The sequence below is a fragment of the Rutilus rutilus genome (genome assembly GCF_951802725.1).
Source record: "Rutilus rutilus genome assembly, chromosome: 8".
NCBI lineage: Eukaryota > Metazoa > Chordata > Actinopteri > Cypriniformes > Leuciscidae > Rutilus > Rutilus rutilus.
Window position 1 is genome coordinate 30,438,080 of NC_140222.1, and position 21,040 is coordinate 30,459,119.

At 40.3% G+C, this 21,040-nt stretch overlaps 1 protein-coding gene and 1 long non-coding RNA gene across 3 annotated transcripts in view; both read right to left on the reverse strand.

Annotated features, from left to right (window-relative positions):
- LOC311296144 (complement factor H-like) overlaps positions 1-14,115 on the reverse strand; it is a 39,212-nt gene extending 25,097 nt beyond the window's left edge. Inside the window, exons 1-5 of one of the 2 annotated variants that reach the window (XM_084417810.1) lie at positions 13,973-14,115; positions 13,615-13,782; positions 13,411-13,516; positions 13,235-13,308; positions 12,871-13,053 (exon numbers count right to left, since the gene is read on the reverse strand). In XM_084417810.1, coding sequence (XP_084273936.1) covers positions 12,871-13,053; positions 13,235-13,308; positions 13,411-13,516; positions 13,615-13,782; positions 13,973-14,042 — 601 coding nt within the window. In that variant the 5' untranslated portion in view covers positions 14,043-14,115. The remainder of the gene's footprint in view (positions 1-12,870; positions 13,054-13,234; positions 13,309-13,410; positions 13,517-13,614; positions 13,783-13,972) is intronic. The other variant, XM_084417809.1, reaches the window with a different exon arrangement.
- A 3,156-nt stretch (positions 14,116-17,271) lies between these two features.
- On the reverse strand, positions 17,272-19,643 carry LOC311295569. Its single transcript, XR_014628354.1, has 4 exons — positions 19,507-19,643; positions 18,871-18,938; positions 18,687-18,730; positions 17,272-17,349 (listed from the first exon to the last, which is right to left on the reverse strand). It is a non-coding gene; the product is annotated as an uncharacterized lncRNA (long non-coding RNA).
- Between the last annotated feature and the right edge of the window lie 1,397 nt (positions 19,644-21,040).

Below are 21,040 nucleotides of genomic sequence, written 5' to 3' on the forward strand. Positions count from 1 at the left end.
GGTGGCGTAGTCGTTAGCAGAGATCATTTTATGCTTAAAATCATTCTATCCCATCCTCGTGCTGCTACATATATATATATATATATATATATATATATATATATAATTTTTTAATCTGTTTGTTAGTCCCACCCTAGACAAGCCGGGGACTTAACAAAAATTAAACATTCACATATTTTTTATCAAATGACACATAACCCCCTAATAAGTCAATATTATTTAAATATTGAATAATAAAATTAAATAAGTAAATAAATAAAATAATAAATAATTATAATTAAAAGGGGAGAGTAATTAATTAAAATAAAAATTAATTAATATAATTAATGTGATATGTATTCCTTTATTTTATAGAATATTCTTTGATTTTAGAGTTGCCCATATCTTTTCAAAATGAATACTTTTGCTCTTAATTTCATGCAATCCTCTCCATAGTATACTTTAAAAACTAAATCTAAACAATAATTTAAAACTGGGGATTCTGGCTTTCTCCAAAATTGTGTTATTGATTTAAAAGCGGTAATTCACAGTATTCGAATCTTTATTAAGTAGCATAGATCCTATACCCAAAATTATATTTTGTATCTTAATTAATATTAATATCTTTATTATTATTATTATTATTAAAAATGTCAACAACAAAAAAATGTAAGTAAAATAAATGAGTGTAATAATCTATAAGTTCACCGCAACTTAGCCAACATTCTAAAGATAAATAAATATAGTTAGAAGATATGTTTAATAAGAGAAGTTTAATCACCGCTTTTCTTAGCGTCTTTTATGAAGCAGGCCTCTGCTGTGAATAATGTGTGTAACACAGTGGCGTGCACAGACCTCCTCCGGGGCAGGGGCGGAAGGACCAAAAAGGGTCTATTTTAAATATTTTTTTTAAATAAATCACCTGCATTTAAAGCAGTACCCATCTGTCTGTTGTGTTTTTTATATTTATTACTAAATATTATTCACTTTACCAAACAAAACAGAGAATCAAGTAGGTAATTATGAGGAATTCATGTTTAGTTATGTTGTTGATGTTATAAATTTTATGTAGGCCTATGTATTCATTAAAGTGTTATAGCTATCATGAAATCAGTAACACTTTACAATAAGATTTCATTAGTTAAATTTGTTAACATGAACTAATAATGAACTGCACGTCTACACCATTTATTAATCTTAGTTAATATTAATTTCAGCATTTACTAAAACATTATTAAAATCAAAAGTTGTATTTGTTAACATTAGTTAATGCACTGACTGTGACATAACATGAACAAACAATTAAAAGTTGTATTGTTATTAACTAAGATTAACAAATAGGCCTACAGTAGCCTAACAAATGTTTTGCTCATGCTTAGTTAATGTTAGTTAATATGAATAATAAACAAATTAACCTTATTGTAAAGTGTACTATGAAATCAAAGATATAAATTCCTTACAATTTAGAGCTGGACATGGACTTTCACTAGATGTATTTCCCCAAGCTAATAACACTTGCTATGGCCTTGGATAAAAACGAATGACATTGTCAGACTCAGAATGCGGCTGAAATTGAGTTATACTTTTATGATTGTTAAGCATAACTCACATGCTGCCGTACCTTTTACAGTAGCATGGTATGATAAATGTAACTTTTCCGTATTAGCTTAATGTTACCTGCTGCCCATGCAATTTGAAGACTCGCGGCGAACTGCTGCATAGCGCTGCAAAGGAAACTCCGCCTACTACCACTTCACCTCCGCCAAATGCTTCCACCAAAAATATAATTTTTTATTTTATTTTATTTTTTTGTTTGTATTATTATTGTTAGTGGCAATGGTGTATACATGTATTGTTATTTATTATAATATTTATTTTAATAATTATTATTATTTACATTTATCAGAGAGGGGCACAATACATTTTGAGACAAAAGGGGCAGGGGCAGGGGCTTGAGCCGTGCACGCCACTGGTGTAACACATCAATGAAAACTGACATTGAACTTGACAGCCTCAGACGGTGACGTCATCGGAATGCGTGCTCATCAGATGTGTCACAGGTGCATCCCGAGGTTCTTTGGCCCTGTCCCAAATGGCACACTTCATATGAACTTTTGGTCTTGTGAACTTACAATGGCTGCTGCGTGCGCATGTCAGTTTGTAATTTTAGGTATCAGAAGGGTGCTCGCGAGCGGCCCCTTTGCGGTCGATATGCGTCCTCGATACGCACTTTTGCCGAGCACACACTGATGCGAGCCATAGACAGTAAAAGAAATGGACACAGCGACATCATTGGATTCAACGAAGAAAAGTGAAATCAATTAGAAGCACTCACTTCCTGATGGCTGAGCATACTGCGCAGACTCAAACTGAGCTTGACGACGTAGATGTGACGTGAGCAACCCGTCTGTCTTCTAGTAGCTGTGCCAAGAGAAATCTGAATCATTCCCTTCCGAAACTTGCAGAGACGGAGAGTGTGAGTGGGAGGTGTCCTTGAGCTAGGAGCAGGAGCAACATTTGCTAAGTGTTCTGATTAATTATTTTGTCATTTTGCCTCCACGTCCCCACGATTGCCCGCAAGCTTCTCCACCTGCCCATACGGTAATCTCTCTACTGTGCGACAGAGAGTCGCGTGGTTATGACGCAATCATTAGCCTATTTTTACAAAAACAGTAGATGGGTTAATAAAGGTATACACTACAACATGTGAAAATTACAATATTATACCTATAACTCAATTGCCAGGACATTAAGATAACTTTAAAGTCATTTTTCTCAGTTTCACACTCTGGTGAGTTAAGGTCTTTTGCCTTAGTAGGGCAGTATAGGTAGCTCAGGTTCCCTTTCGTGGTCACTCCGAGTTACGTCGGATGACGACGATTGGGGTTTCGCTTAGAAGCCTATCACCTTCGAGTATATAAAACGAGCCAATGGCAATGAAATGCCATGGGTCTGCGGAATTTGCATAGCGTATCTCCGCCCACCGCAGGGGGTATATAAGGAAGTACGCTGGCAACATGCAGATATGTTTTCGCTTCGGAGCCGAGAACTTCTCCACTCCACGCAAGCCAAAAATCCTGAGTTATTCTTCTCAATTCCTTCGAGACGAGCGAGCTCTCCGGTGTTGGTGTGACGGCGATTTCAGCGAGTGCACACTACCCTGCTGATCTGGTCAGTGATCTGACAGTTAGTGTGATTTCTCCCTGTTCGCTTCAACATCCACGGAGTTTTCCTCTCACAAAAAGAGCATTGCACGCGGCACGTCTTTTTAAAGATGCCTCGCCCGTGCACTTCTGGTTTGTGGTCGCGATGTATTCTTTGCTGATGGGCACAATCTCTGCTTAGCGTGTTTGGGCGTTGATCACGCTAAAGCAGCGTTTGTGGATGACTCATGTTCTCATTGCGGGAACATGACCATCTCCATGCTGCGGTCGAGACTCAATGAGCTCACCAGAGCAAGAGTCCCCCTACCCACACCCCGATCTACTGACTCCCCGAGAGCTAGTACTTCGGCTGGTGGCCGGGGTGACCTGAGGGTGACTGTGTGGAGCACACCGCCGATACGTCCACGGTCCACACGCCCCTCTTCAGCATCGGTACCCGCGAGTGTTCAAACTGAGACCGCTGGTCCCTCTACGGAGGCCCCGCGTGTTTCGTTTGGAGCTCCAGCAGAGGATGCAATGTCGATCACTGCATCACAAGGTGGGCATGAGTCCTCGGGAAGTGAGGATTCGGCTGTGTTGCCACCCTCGGGCATGCCAGCATTGCCCGAGTCTGATCCCGAGCTGACTGCCATGCTTTCCCGGGCAGCCGCGGCCATTGGGCTCGAGTGGTCCCCGCCACCCGATCCAGTGCGCTCACGGCTGGATGATTGGTTTTTGGGAGCGGCCGCTGACACTCGTCGCCGCCCAACCCCAATACCATTCTTCCCGGAAGTGCATGAGGAAGTCACGCGGTCCTGGAAGGCCCCCATGTCTTCCCGTGATCGTTCGTCGGCTTTCTCCGCCTTTCCTCCCCTCGAGAAGGCTGATGCTTGTGGGTACACTGGGATTCCCCCGGTCGAACGTTCTGTCGCGATGCAGCTGTGTCCGACAAGCGCTTCATCGCGTGGTGATCCTAAGCACCCATCCAAAGCCTGTAGATTTTCGTCTACTATGGTGGCGAAGTCTTACAGAGCGGCGGGACAGGCAGCTGCCTCTTTGCATGCCATGGCCATCTTGCAGGTCTACCAGGCCAAGATGCTCCGTGACATGCACGAGGGTAGGACAGACCCAGGGCTCTTCGATGAGCTGCTCCCTGGGTCTGGTGATGTCCACAGCTGTGGTCCAGGAGCGACATCTCTGGCTGAACCTGGCCGATATGCATGAGCCCGAGCGGACTCGTCTGCTCGATGCTCCCATATCCCAGGCCGGCCTTTTCGGCGGTGCCGTCGAGGACTTTGCCCAGCAGTTCTCGACCGCCCAGAAGCAGACTGAGGCGATCAAGCACATTCTGCCCCGACGCTCCGCTGCTGCTCAGCCGTCGGCACAGAATCCTCAGCCTGCTCGCCGCCGAGGGCGCCCTCCCGCACGGCCCCAGCAGCAGCCTTCATCTGGGCCTACGCAAGTATGCGTTTCCCCCAGTGAGCCTTCTTGCGCAGACTTTGCGCAAGATCAGGGAAGACGAGGAGCAGGTCATTTTGGTTGCCCCGTATTGGCACAACCGGACCTGGTTCTCCGAACTAGTACTCCTCGCGACAGCACCTCCCTGGCCAATTCCTCTGAGGAAGGACCTCCTTTCTCAGGGACGGGGCACCCTTTGGCACCCTCGTCCCGATCTTTGGAACCTCCACGTGTGGCTCCTGGATGGGACGAGGCAGGTTTGAGTACCCTACCACCAGCGGTGGTGGCTACCATCACTTCCGCTAGAGCATCGTCCACGAGACATGCCTATGCGTTGAAGTGGAACCTCTTCGTCAACTGGTGTTCTTCAAAACATCAAGAACCCACGAAATGCCCGATCAGTGTCGTGCTTTCCTTCCTGCAAGAAGGGTTGGAGCGAAGGCTGTCTCCCTCCACCCTGAAAGTGTATGTTGCCGCCATTGCCGCACATCACGACGCAGTTGATCGTAAGTCTCTGGGAAAGCACGACCTGATCATCAGGTTCCTGAGGGGAGCGAGGAGACTGAATCCTCCTCGTCCTCCCCTCGTACCCTCTTGGGACCTCTCAGTGGTTCTAACTGCCCTGCAGAGTGCTCCATTTGAGCCTTTGCAATCAGTAGAGCTTAAGTTCCTGTCTATGAAGACAGCGCTCCTGGTTGCATTGGCCTCCATCAAGAGGGTAGGGGACCTGCAGGCATTTTCGGTTGACGAAGCGTGCCTGGAATTCGGGCCGGCTAACTCTCACGTGATCCTGAGACCCCGGCCTGGATATGTGCCCAAGGTTCCTACCACACCCTTTCGAGACCAGGTAGTGAACCTGCAAGCGCTGCCCTTGGAGGAGGCAGACCCAGCCTTGGCACTGCTCTGTCCAGTACGCGCCCTTCGTGCTTACGTAGACAGAACGCAGTGTTTCAGGACCTCAGACCAGCTCTTTGTCTGTTATGGTGGGAAGCTGAAGGGAAAGGCTCTCTCAAAGCAAAGGTTATCTCACTGGATAGTGGATACCATTGCTTTGGCATACCAGCAGCAAGGTCATCAATGCCCCCTTGGTGTGAAAGCCCACTCCACTCGTAGTGTGGCTTCCTCTTGGGCTCTAGCGCATGGCGCCTCGCTAACAGACATTTGTAGAGCTGCAGGCTGGGCGACACCCAACACATTCGCGAGATTCTATAATCTCCGAGTAGAGCCAGTTTCTTCCCATGTACTCGCTTCAACCAGCCGGTACTAGATTCTGCTCAGGTGTCTTCGCTTGCTCGCCATTCCTCTCCACGGACGGGATACGTGCGATTATCTTCTCAGGTGAGTCTGATAAGCTCTGAGTTTCCTCCAGCACTGGTTACGTCAACGCCTGAGTTATGCCAATCTGCCATAACGCAGCTTTTGCGCTTGACTAGGTGCCTCCATGTGCATGGTCCCCCCTCTGGGCGACCCCCACATGTGTATTCCACTGTAAGTCTCTTTTGAGCGTGTGTCTTTCCCTTGGCAAGCCACCTTGCCACCCCTGGGGTTTAAATATTCCACCTGCGGCTGGACACCTCAGTGATACTCCATATGCATCCCTCTGGATCATATGTGTCTCTCAAGTCCCCCCCCTTAATGGTTGGGCGTAATTGCATATTTCTCCTGAGATATGCTTCCCAGTGTACCTTGGTATTCCTGTGTTAGGTAGGACTCCTTCGTTCGTTCTAGTCTCACAACAGGGAGCTCAGACTTACGCAGGGCACTGGATGACAGCCGAGGTGGCGTGATGAGACTGGAACCCCAATCGTCGTCATCCGACGTAACTCGGAGTGACCACGAAAGGGAACGTCTCGGTTACGGATGTAACCCTCGTTCCCTGAGTAGGGAACGGAGACGTTACGTCTTCCTGCCACTTCCTCTGTATCGCTGAAAAACGCCTGGGTCCAGTTTCGACTCCTCAGCGAAGACATATCTGCATGTTGCCAGCGTACTTCCTTATATACCCCCTGCGGTGGGCGGAGATACGCTAAGCAAATTCCGCAGACCCATGGCATTTCATTGCCATTGGCTCGTTTTATATACTCGAAGGTGATAGGCTTCTAAGCGAAACCCCAATCGTCGTCATCCGACGTAACGTCTCCGTTCCCTACTCAGGGAACGAGGGTTACATCCGTAACCGAGACGTTTCTTTGTATTCCTAGTTGGACAAATTAAGAAATTGCTCCCCTTGTCAGCTGAATCAGTTCATATCCTGAATAATTTTATGGTATTGTTTAATAAAGAATTTTGTATTTTTCTACAACTTATTGTCTTTGGTGATCGATCTGTTTTTTTTTTTTTCTCTTTTTTATTTGGCCCTCGCGGGTGTCATAAATATAGATGAATCTTTTTGTAAAGTTACAAAATGTAACTTATTTAGTCACGATCAGTGAGTATGCCTAATTTATTTGTCCTTTGTTTGATTAACATTAAAACACAGCATGCAGGTTTATTAAAATGCTGCCCCTTTAAGACCGAACGCACGTTTTTCTTAAAAATCAGCTCGCACACCACAGCTATATAGGCTTTACTATATTTCGTTTAATAGTCCACCAATAACATACACTGAAAAAAGTAAGTTTTTGTTGAAGTAACACTTTATCGTAAGTGGTTGCACATAATTGATTTTAGCACTAAAGGTCAACTTAATGCATTTGTTTAAATGTAGCTAAAATCAGTTGTGTGCAACCACTTACGATAATTATTTTTAAGGTCAACGAATAATTTTTTTCAGTGTACATTTACTTAAAAGACAGCCTTCTTTTTTTATCCCAATTATATTCTTTGTTGTCAGTGTTTCTTTGTCTGGGCACAGACACTGTCATCACATTTATAATCAGAAACCCAAAGCAAAAATAAAGTTTTCTTTATTTCTTTCCCCCTTATTTGCGTGATAGTAAAAATACTTTATTATTTTTCTCTTTGTTCTTACAGGCTTTTTGCAATATTTTTATGAAAAGTTTTTTTTTTATACACATGAAAACTTAGCTGGCATTAAATAAGGTAATAGCGTTTTTTTTAAAGCACATTTTAAACATAATGATTTTATCATTCATTTAGTTTTAATTACAAGAATTACAAAACAGAGAAACTTAATTGTAAAAGGTTTTATTTTGATTAGCTCCACTTGTTTTTATTAGTAGTACAGCTGATGCATCAGTGATGTTTTATTCTCCTTGTCACACACACTCAGGCACATTCATCTCTCCATCATTACAGAATTGTATTAGGGGGATACTGCCTATTAAATATTTGCCCGACTGACATGCAAAGGTGATTCTGTCTTCATGTGGTAAGAATATCTTTTCCCGTCCAGCCCATCGCAGCTCTATACCTCTTTTATCCATTTCCTCCACCGTCACTGAACAAGGCTCTGAAACAAACAACATAGTTGTTCTGGTTCTGATGAATCAATGAATGTATATTGTAACAGTGACAGATTACATCAAACTTACTACTAATAATAATAATAACTAGATGTACCGCATGGCGGTAAAAAATATGACCGCCGCTCAGGCCTGCACTGGCTTTCCACAAAAATAAATGACGTGGAGCAATTTGGCTGTATTGCGTGTTTATGTATATACCTAAAAAAAGTAGTAGTATGTGCATGTCTGTCTGTGTGTGTGTGTATGTGTGTGTGTTTGTGTGTGTGTGTCTGTGCATGTGGATTTGTATGTGTGTATGGGTGTGTGTCTGTGCGTGTGGATGTCAGTGTGTGTGCATGCTTGCGTTTGTTTGTATTCCTGCATGTGTGTGTGTGACAGTATCATCCTAAACCAGCAACCCTTCGCTCAACAGCACCATCTACAGGCCGATGAGTGTACAGTCACTAAATGTGCACATAAATGAATTTATTTTATACCCCCCATGGATGAAATTCTACGAAACTTAGCATACCCCCAGAGGATGTCAAGTTAATCATACACATGAAATATGGTGCAGTTCTGAACATCTCCACTGAAGATAGGGGCGATTAAAGCAGAATAATATTGCATTTTCATTTTTTATGGGAGGGGCGCAAATCACAAATGAGTGATTATGGGCTAGGTTGATGTGGGCCCTTAAGACCAACATACCATAAAAATGTCTTCATCCTCGGTTCCACGGTTCAAGTAGTTATTTAGGAAAAACTGCATTTTTTGGGTTTGAGGGGGCCCAGCACGGGGGGGAGTGGCCCCCGGGGACCAAACGAAATTTTTCTGTAAAAGTCTAGTGGGGCTACATGCTCACCAAATTTCATGTTCCCCGGTGTTTCGGTGTCCCTGGTATCGTTGACGAAAAATTCAGTAGATTGACAAAAAAAAAAAAAAAAAAAACTTTGACAATCCCTATATGACCGCTTTCGCTAGCTATGCTAGCGGCGGTCATAATAATAAATACTGTTAGAAAAGACTCACATATCTTTGCTGTATAGTGTCCATACTTACTTAAACACTTAATAATCCCTCTCCATTCGCCATGTTCACAGGTCAAGTATTTGGAGTAGGGGTGACGCTGATCCAGTATGTATTTATTAAAGCAGATGTATTCAACTCTCTCCCCTGAATTGTATCCAGGTTTTGTCATTTCTTTTGTATCTCCAGAGTCCACTTGTGGTGGAGGCCCACATTTTTCTGAGGGCAAAGCAAAGCCGTTCGTTCGTTTATTTTTAAACTCTTTTTAGATCACCAAAGAAGATAATAACATAGAACATGTTATAAATGTAATGCACATTTTTAATATGAGAATTTGTGGTCATTTTTCTAAAATGCTTTAAAATGCTTGGGGATCAACAAGTTAATCATTTATCAAAGACAAAGATGTCAAAGTTATGGGGTTCCATTTGTGCCGAAATTATGTCGACATGCTATCTGTCTATGCTGTGTGTCGTCTTCCATGTCTATGTGTCTGTTCACTGTCTATGTGATTGCCCACATGACTCAACTTTTGTCTTTGTCCACTCAACTTACTCCTGTCATCTGTCCTTGTCGTTTGACTGTGTCGTCTTGCTGTGTCAATGCTGCATGTGTCATGACTGTTGTTTCACTGTCGTTGCTATGCGTCGTTACTATGTGTCGTCTTCTCTCTCTTGCTTTATATTGTTCATTTTAGGTTAAACTCCCTTTTAAGAAGCTTTTTTTTTTTTACATGCTTTAGGGAAAGAAAAGAAAACAACTTCATGTACTTTCAGTTAAGATGGTTAAAAATATGTATACAGTTATAAATACTATATTTATATAGTTTACATTTGATTCAAATAAACGGGGATATCTTAGTACATGTAAAGTGTAAACATTGTTCGTTTACGTAAATTACACACAGCAAGACGACACAGTCAAACGACAAGGACAGATGACAGGAGTAAGTTGAGTTGACAAAGACAAAAGTTGAGTAGACGACAGAGGGAAACAACGCATAGTAACGATGCATAGTAACGACAGAGGGAAACGACGCATAGCAATGACAGAATGAAAAAACACAGTCATGACACATGCAGCATTGACACGCAAGACGACACAGTCAAACGACAAGGACAGATGACAGGAGTAAGTTGAGTGGACAAAGACAAAAGTTGAGTCATGTGCAATCACATAGACAGTGAACAGACACAGACAAGGAAGACGACACATAGCATAGACAGACAGACATGGACATAAACAGTGAACAGACACATAGACATGGAAGACGAGACACAGCAGACAGATAGCATGTCGGCACAAATGGAACCCCATACAAAGTCACACCTAGCTTGTGCACAAGTAATATTTTCACTGTTCGCTTATGTTCTTCTTGAATCAAATCATAAAGTATATTGTGGTGAATCAATCTGTCGGGCATTGGAAATGAGTGAGATTGAAGAAGATTCACAACACTTTCAAACTTTTAAACACATATTTAAAATGTAGCGTCTTTATTTTGTTACATTTAATTTGGAGAATCATCCAATCAGAATGAAGTAAAATCAAAATTCTGATAATTTCTATAATACTAATGAGAATAATAAAAAGTGATAGTAATAATAAATAAAATCAATTATAATAATCATTAATGATACAAAAATCATACCAGTGCATTGTCGTATGCCTGTCCATTCAGTCTGGGAATTACAGGTGATTTGTACAGGCTGCTCTGGTTCAAACCCAGTACGACATTTATATTGTATTCTTGAATTGATGTTGTAGTGTGTTCTCTGATCTCCCACAATCTCTGCATTTGGGATGTTTGGTGTTGCACACATTTTTACTGTAAAACAAAAATATCCATCATTCTAATTTGAATTCAAAATATATGCACAAATTGTAAGATTTAATATCAGCTCATACCAGCACACAGTGGTTTTGGTGTCCATCCGTCTCGAGTGCATGTGGCCTCTGCTGACATTTTACCATATCCATCCATGCAATAGTAATATTTTTTTACTCCCAATTTCAGATCTCCCCAGAAGAAATATCCAGGTCTATACACATGCTGGTCATATGGAACTTCACATCTAATTTCTGAAACAAGATTTACATTATTTTAATATCATGCGGTAAGGTCAGCAATAAATGCAGAAGTGTTTCTCTATAATCTTACCCGCACAAACAGGCTCATAATCCCACTGCCCATTCTCTCCACATGTAAATGATTTGATGGTTTCTTTTGTTTGAAAGATCCAGTATTTTTCAGTGCAGGTGATCTCCACACTTTCTCCAGCTCTGAAAATAGTTTTTCCCTCTGGGTTGATCTTTTTTACTCCGAATGTGGTTGACTTAAGCTCACAAGTTACTGCTGTACAAGACATAATTATGTAGAAATAAGCTAAAATGGGAAAAAATATAGCTTCCCATAAATAGAGTACAATTTGAATAAGTTCCTAAATAAGTATAAGCACATTTATTTATTTTGAGAACTATTAGATATATTTGCTAAACTATTATATGAAAATTAAGCAAGAAATTAGAAAGTAGTTATTAGTTAGTTTTGCGGATTTTAGTTACCAAATAATAATGATCAGCAAATGCTGTTGCCTCATGATTTTCCCCAATAACAAAATAAAAAAAAACTTGATTAAAACCTAGAAAACAACAGCTGGACACTTTCTACAGCATAACAGGAAGAAAGTAAATAATCTCATTCCATTTTCTCAACTTTTACAAATATTGGTGTGTTGACTTCTGAGAGAGAGAGAGAGAGAGAGAGGACTTGCTTAGTGGCGGTTGATCGGCTGCCATTGTGTTCAGTGCTCACTCCTGCTCTGTAAATGAAGCCCAGGTTCCCAGGCCTCTCTGCTTGAACACCGGTGTACTGCAGTTGGATTTTCTCAACGCTCGCTATTGTTGCCTGAAGGGCCGTAACTATATTTTACTACCACACGGTGCGAATGCGTGTTCTTCTGCTATCTGTGGTGCCGGTGTTCATTGTGGTTGCTTGCTTCTAGCCTCGGCAATACCCATCCTGTGGTTCTGGCGTTGTCCTGAAGACTGTGTGGCTATCTTCGAACCTCCCTCAACGCTCACTGCTTGCTGCCTGGAGTACCGTAACTTTTTCCTGTGGGTCTGACGACTACCGTGATCCTCTGGACGTGTCCGTTCGACTGCTTTGAGGGAGGACAGCTGGAGCAAACTACTGAGAAGCTACCCAGTCACTGAATCTTAACCTCTCTCTAAAGGGTTTCAGAGACTTGATTTTAGTGAACTCTTTCCCCTACGTATCAGTGTTTCATTTAGTGCTTGCTGGCCCATTAATAGTGTATTTCTTTGTATTCAACCTTGACTGTCTGTTGGGTTTCTGTGGCTGGGACCTGAGTCTATTATTTAACGTTGGTCACTAGGTGACACACTTGCTTTATTTTAATATTCAGTTTTGAATTTAAGGTTAATGGCTATCTGATTTAAGAATGTTTCAGTGTGACACTACAGAGTTTCTTTGCATAATGAAAGCTATATGGATAGAATGATTTTATTGTTATTTCACATATTAATTGTTTATTATGTAACATTGGTGCATTACCTTCACATCCTGGGTTCAGAGTCCAGCCAAATTTAGCACATCTGGGGATTCCCTCTCTAGGTTTGAACCCTGGTGAACATCTGTATTTTAATATGGCATCTTTCTGGTATTCTTGCATTTTCTCAACAACAACACCATTTGGTATATCTGGTGCTGTGCATGTTATCTCTGTGTGAAAAGCAAGGGAAAGAGGAATAGTTAAATTGGTGTTTTGAATAAAGATCAGAAATCTGTGATCATTGGGCGAAGATACAAACAAATGAACAATGTAATGAACCTTTGCACTTTGGAACAGAGTCACTCCATTCGCCCGTCTCTGTGCAGTGAATGTCACTACTTCCGTCTATCTTTTTGTCATTAGATGCACACTCAAAGTGAATAACATTACCATAACTTCCCTCCTCTGTGTTGCCTGATGCAATCACATCCCCATCTGTGCGAATGGCTGGACATGTCACAGCTAGGCAATAAAATATAACAAATTAAAAATAAAATAACCAACAAACCAATCACTCATCAAATTATTTTAGTTATAATTCTCTTGTCATGAGCAGTTCCGAAGTTTATGACTGAGAGAAAATCAAAAGAAATAAAAAATATCAAAAGACAAAAAAGAAAAATAGTTACTGAAGAAAGCGTACCTTCACAGATAGGGAGAGTATTGTCCCATCCTTGAGTTCTGCAGGTACGCTGACTGATTCTGCTTATTTCAAACCTGTGAACACAAGTACAAGTGCACACTTTTTACAAGTACAAGGAATGTTAAACTGAAAAGGACAGTATGCATGTCATACAAGAGAATAAAAAGCACATTTACCCTTTCTTGCAAGTATACACCACTGTTGCTCCAAAAACAAACTCAGATCCTGATATAAGACTAAAATCACCATTTGCTATTACCCCTGGGTGACTGCATTTTTTCTCTGCAGAAATCAAACAAGTTTTACTCTGCATTGTAACATTGATTTAATAACCAAAAATGATGTAGTCATTGGTGATGTGGAATTGACCATTTTCTCACTTGCACATGGTCGCTCAATGGATGTCTTCCACTGTCCTTTTTCACATTTTAATCTATACATTCCAGTAAAACCTGTCATGCAGCTCAGCCTCACTGTTTCACCTTCATCGTATGACTCTTTTGCAACTGGTTCTGTGTATTCATAGATAATATCCTCTCTATGACATTCTGAGAAACACAAACAAATGTTACACTAAGACATTTTGTACATTAAATGCTGAAGCACATGCAAAACTAGGCAACACTTTCTAAATCTACAGTTTGGGAAGTGCATATAATATAACATTTATATTCAAGTCAATAAAATCTAAATTCAAAAGACATTTAAATAAATAACAACAACAAACAAATCACTTACCTTGACATCGAGCACAATTTAAGGAAAACAACCAAAAGACGAAGCCGAGGAGTTTTACAGGAACTCTCATTTTGATCTCAATTCACAAGTGTCTTTGTTGGTCTGTCTCTGATACTCTTGTCTGCTTGGGGATCAACAAGTTAATCATTTATCAAAGTCAAAGAGAGGTTTTTCTACCGGACCACTCTGTGCACGCAATATTTCATATCAGTGAAAAAATTTTTTTGCAAAAAAAAAAAAAAACTTATCTGATACAGCAATTCTTATTTGCCATTTAAACACACCAAAAGAAATGTTACTTTAGAGAAGTCAAAATCCTTGAGTCATAGTTGTTAACACATGAACATGAAGCAAAGGTTCCAACATGCCATGTTCACCTCTGAACTCTTTAATTCTGTTAATGTTTTTCATGTTCTTCGTGAATCAAATCATAAAGTACATTATGTGGTGAATGAATCTGTCTCATAAAGCATAATGAGTGAGATCGAAGAAGATTCACGACGATTTTGAAGAAGAGTTTGAGCCTTAAAATATTTGACTGACTGTGCTTAAATTGTTGTTGTCTCTTATGACCTAGAATGATCCTCCTTATCTCAAATAAAAAAATTAAATAAAAAGATAAAAAATAAAAAGAGTTGGAAATGTAAAGGCTGGATGTCATTTACTGGATCTTACTTTTTATGTAAACACTGAATTGTTAAACTCAAAGGTCTTTAACTTTGTTTGCAAATGGTTGTCATGTGATTCTTGGCAAACAATTAATTATGTTCAAAATAGGACACGAAAAATGAATACAAATGTATTTTTTTCCCCCAATAAATATTGGGGGAAAAAAAGAGTTCTTGTGACTGTGAAAATAAATGTCAAATTAAATATTATAAGAAGTTTATAAGTAAAGTTCTGAGGTTTGTGATTTTGCGTTTTTTGTGTAAATACTAAAATTGAATTGAAACCCTGAATTGAATAGATTATTTTATAGCAATAAGCAAAACATATACGTCAAAATTAAATCGACGAAATTCACAAGATAAAAAAGCTTGGTTTGATAAACCTATTTTTATTTTTGTAGGGAATATTGTTTATTTGTTCAAATATCTTGCATAGTTGAAGGGTTAGCTCACTGAATGCAGTCAACACTAGTAAAATTTTTTAAAGTCCATCCATCTTCTACCGCTTATCCGGGGCCGGGTCGCGGGGGCAGCAATCTAAGCAGGGATGCCCAGACTTCCCTCTCCCTAGACACTTCCTCCAGCTCTTCCGGGGGGACACCGAGGCGTTCCCAGGCCAGCCGGGAGACATAGTCTCTCCAGCGTGTCCTAGGTCTTCCCCGGGGTCTCCTCCCGGTGGGACATGCCCGGAACACCTTCCCGGGAAGGCGTCCAGGAGGCATCCGGAAAAGATGCCCGAGCCACCTCAACTGACCCCTCTCGATGTGAATTTTTTAAAGTGATAATTAAAAATATTGTGTATAGTTTATTAAGAAAACTGTGGTTCAGTGTTGTATAAAAAAATATTGAGAACATTTCACTAAGAGATACATTTTCCTAATTTTTTTAAGGAAACATACACATTTTTGAGGCTTAAATTGAGGAACCGATTAAGCTGATAAAATGAAGGAAAAAATGCTACCTATTTATTTTAAGAGTTATGCGGTTTTAGAGACACCATTGTTAGTTCCCAGGATAGTTTGCACATGGAAATGGAGAGTACATGTTGAAATGAAGTGTTATTTTATGTGTTTTTGAGCAAAAGGAAACATCTGTTAATGTTTAATATTCAGTTGTTTGAAAGAGTTTTTTTTTTTTTTTTTTTTTTTTTTGTCTATTATGTTGAAGTTTTGATCAGAAGATGCAACCCGTTGTCATCTCAGGGCGTCATATAAGGCCGTTTTGTCACGTCCTTCTGTGTTTTATAGCACCCTTTTGCGTATAGATGACACGCACATGGCTTTCAACCAACTTCAATGTAAAACCATCCGCGATGTAATTACACGCTCAGGGCTTCACCAGTCGTCAATTCACCTCAACATTGACCGACTGCACAGGCTAAAGACGTTTTCAGCAACGACTAATGTTTGCTCTATGATTAGGATTGCCTACACCTAATATAGGAGGTCATTGTTTTCCATTATTTATCTTTCAAGAGGAGTCTATTTGCCATTTTCAACAATACAATAAATAAAAATAAAAAGGAATAGACTACAATTAATGATCTATGCCAGGGCTAGTCAAATGGCGGCCCCCAGATGATATTTATCTGGCCCTCCAACTGGTTTTTGATGTTTAAAAACCCTCGCAATCTGATATCAAAGTTCCCTCTCTGCGCAAAGGTTTAGCGGGTTATTTTACAGTAGAGCACATTTATGCCAGAGATCTTTTATTTACTCTTCTACCAAAACCCAACCAGATCTCAGCCAAATATTTTCTTATTCTGGCAGCCCGAGCTCAAGCCAGGGCTCAGCCAAAAAGATACAATTTGATTTTTGTTTCTTTTGGTTAGCCAGACTCCAGCCAGAGCTTAGCCTAGTACTGTTTGACACAAGAGTGTGAAAAAAGCTGTGCCAGAATTAAGCCAGAAGTACCTAATGTAAGCCAGACTCGGCCCAGACTTTGTTACTATCTGGGTAATGTTTGCTCTATGATTAGGATTGCCTACACCTAATATAGGAGGTCATTGTTTTCCATTATTTATCTTTCAAGAGGAGTCTATTCGCCATTTTCAACACCCTTATCGTCTGTGAGAGACGCTCGTGGCTTAACCACCTCCAATGCAACCCACCCGCGTTTTACAGGACGCAGTTGGACTTTGCTAGCCAATCCAAGTGCGTGATATCAGACGCTTTCAGCACCAGTAGCATGCGTAGGCCAGTGGCGCCTCCAGAAATTTTTCATAGGGGTGGCCAGATGGGGCCACTTAAAATCTTGGGGTGGCACACCAAAACTATAAACCATAATTTCAGAATTTGTTTCTACTGTTGTAGTAAACCGGCCTGTAGAAAACTTTTAGAAAGACTTAAGGAAACTCCTACTGATATACTATATGATGGTTTACTCTGTTATATTTAATGTTACTAATGATATAATGTGCATAGACTAATTCAAAGGTTTAGCGCGTTCATATGGCAACCGCATTCAGCGGTGAGTTTAACAACTCATATACTCATTGTCACGGGGTGAAGAATCACTCGACAAGGCAGGCTTAGTGAAAAGGCCCCGGAGGGTGGATTTTATTTACAGTGCAAAAATAAAGGTGAAGGAAGACGGTGATCCGGTGAGTGATGGCTGGTGCTCCAAGTGCTCTGCAGTGTTCAATCCAAACCGAAAGTGGGTGTCCAAACGTGCTCCAAAAGTGGTGGGCTGTCGGTCACTCGCTGCTTTCTGAAGGGAACAGAGAGAAAGGTTAGTCCAGCAATTCTAGCCTAGCCTAGCCTAGCCAGTCTCCAGACCTAAACCCAATAGAGAATCTTTGGAGGGAGCTCAAACTCTGTGTTTCTCAGCGACAGCCCAGAAACCTGACTGATCTAGAGAAGATCTGTGTGGAGGAGTGGGCCAAAATCCCTCCTGCAGTGTGTGCAAACCTGGTGAAAAACTACAGGAAACGTTTGACCTCTGTAATTGCAAACAAAGGCTACAAATATTAACATTGATTTTCTCAGGTGTTCAAATACTTATTTGCAGCTGTATCATACAAATAAATAGTTAAAAAATCATACATTGTGATTTCTGTTTTTTTTTTTAGATTATGTCTCTCACAGTGGACATGCACCTACGATGACAATTTCAGACCCCTCCATGATTTCTAAGTGGGAGAACTTGCAAAATAGCAGGGTGTTCAAATACTTATTTTCCTCACTGTAGCAATACCTCATTGTTAACTGACAGTATTACTGACAACATACTGTAACGCCAGCAAAACATAGTTTGCGATATGGAGCACTTTTTATTCTGACCTAAACGTTAGTCCAACCACAGCTTGTCCTTCTGGGGCCATGGAAACGTCAAAGCCACGTCACACTTGTCCATATATGGTATTTACAGGCTCTTCCGACTTTTGATGTATGCAAATCCAGGATATTTATTTATTTTGTTGTTGTTATTTTTCATTGAAATATCTACAACAACGCTTAATTTCCATGATCATGTATGTATAAGTTCTGCAATAAAAAAAAAAAAAAAACAGACTCTTCCGAGTTCTGACTGAAGATAGGCTATGGTAACCTATGCTATAATGTAACCCTACAGGGATCTTACAAAAAGAAAATTACTCTTGATAGTTATTCTAGCATGCAGTATTTGTTTTAAACAGACGTAAGTTAATCTCTTAATCAAATAAAATGTGTCTGTAACATTTAAAGATGATTGCGCTCACACTTTGTACTAATTTCCCAAAATGTATTGATATGCCAAACTAATTTTTATTTTCTTTAAAAAACAAAAAACAAAAAACAGCAGATGCAAGGCTGCCACCAGAAAATACACTATTTTCTTCCCTTTGAAGAACACTTTGCCCCCCCCAAATAAAAACAATATATATATTTACATGATTAATTTTACATTATTTTGTAAAAAGGCAATTATAAATAGGTAATTACAATTATAATTATAAATGTTAAAGGAATTAATATCTGAAACAGCACTCATTTTCTCCCTTATGATCTCCATGGTACACTTCCTGGCTGTACTGAGAATTAAATAATAAATAAAATATGACTTACCACACAGTGCATGGCAACCAGTGGACTTTCAATTCGGCTTTCCCCTACACACACAAACACGAATAATAATTATTTTAACTGTTTTAGCAATCACTGATTAGGGCATAACATATTGTTTTATTATCTTTGAAAGGTCAGAATCAGTCATTTAGACAAGAAAGCAGCCTAACAGAACACATTTTACCTCATTTATCCGTTCCCCAGTTATTCGATCAAAGAGGAAAACCTTCTGCCCACTACATTTTCGGCAACCTGATATGATGAAAAGACACGGAAAGTTTATTAAGCCTTGATGCCATGCTTTGTAGCTGAATCAGTCCAAATTTATCATTTCACATGTGAGGTGATATGCAGTCCTTTTCATTCATGGCAAAGTAAATTTGTCCCTGTTTTTGAAAGCAAAATGTACAGGATTGGCTTTCCCAAAGTCCTCTTAGCTTAATGGTCCTTGCACACTGACTCTGAAATACGACGAATAAATATGTTTTGTCAATCACGTTTACACACTGCCGTCATAAAAAAATCGGATCGTTCGATTTTCTGCATTTTTCGGATCAGTAGCAAGAATTTTGAATGGTGTTTTGACAATGAATACGGAAAAACGCATATGAAAATTTCAGACTCAGTGTGGAAGGACCTTAAGTCAGGGACTGACATTAACCACAGGCCTTGGACATTGGCCACAGCTAAATAACTAAATACTCTGAACTGGCTACCAATGACCCGGTTAGCCAAACGAATCAAATTTACATGAAGTCAACTCTGACTGGGAGCAAATTTATTAACAGTGTGGAGTAAGATGTACCATGCAAAAAGTTACCTTTTCTTCTGTTCTTCACACGTGGCCCTTCCTGACACAAAGACGTGGAAATGTAAAAGGCAGACGGAGATGGAAGAGAGACAGAGGGAGAATAGTGTGAAGAGGCAGAGGTGTTTGTCCTTTTCATTTGTTGCAAAGACTTAGAGCATGGAAGTTTGGAAGAAAGTGAAGGAAGAATAGTTGTACAAGTAGAAGAAGAAGTAGGAGAGAGAGAGGAAGACAGAGGAACAAGGTTAAGAACAAATACAGTCTCAGACTCCTTGATTTGACTCTCCGGTTGCTGTGCTGTGGAGGTTGCTATAATACAAGTTTACTTTCATTTAAAATCTGTACATATTAACAAAGAAATATACATTTTAAACATTCATCATTTCTTAATCAAAACATTACTTACATTTTGTCAAGATAAATTCATAGGCCCTCCGCATCTTCTCCAAAAGAATTTTAGTGACAGGAGTGGGGTGCCAATAAATAAAATTGGCTTGTATCCTACAGCTTCAAGTTTACTCACCTGAAATGAACAAACGCAGTTATCAGACATTAGTTAAATCCACTGAATTATTAGAAACATCAGTAATATATAAAGCAATTTTATTTTAAGGACATTTAATGGAGTTGGAGTACAACGCAAGAAACATTCCTCTTGAACTGTATGCAATCAATGGCCTGTTTCAGATAAGGCTAGAGGTACTCTTCAGTTTCTGCCATTGCCATCATGACTTACTTACAGTAACCCACTGCGCATAGACACGTCGAAACGACGTATTTTCTACGTCGTTTTTGCACGTCCAATTTTGCTCCCCTTGAAGGTGCAGACTGTGACGCCAGATGACGTCTTTTTCCGACGTCTTCCGCACGTCTAATGTTGACGTCCGTCCACAAAAGTTTGTTTGTGGGAAGAAGGAAGGAGACGGGGTCGGCTTGCTGTGGATCGTGTGTTTTATTAGATACTGTGCGTCTTTTCCAAACAATAATCGCGCTCAAACAAAACAGCGGCTTTTTCTCATGAGACCACACACACACACACACACACACACACACACACACACACACACACACACACACACACACCTTATTCTTGCTTTCCCTGGGACTCTAACTCATGATCTTAGCGTTACAAGCACCAACGCTCTACTGTTTGAACTACAGTATCATACCTTTGTACAGTACGTGTCTCCAGTTATCACCTGATGCTGAGACGATCAAATAGAGTTTTTGGAAAATGATCTTAAATAAATATAAATAATCTGTATTCATATATATTAATCATGTTGATAATAACAATGTTGATATTTGTAAATAAAATAAAAAATATTCATGTCAATTTCCTGCACCTGTCTTAGACGTCCACATGGCGTCACAGTCTGCACCTTCAGGGAACCAAAATCTGACTTCCAAACATGACGTAGAAAAGACCTCATTTGGAGGTAACTTTGCAAACCTAGATCATGTCAATTTCCTGCACCTGTCTTAGACGTCCACATAACATCCAGAAAATTACCTATTCCGGCGTTCAAATATTGAACATTATATT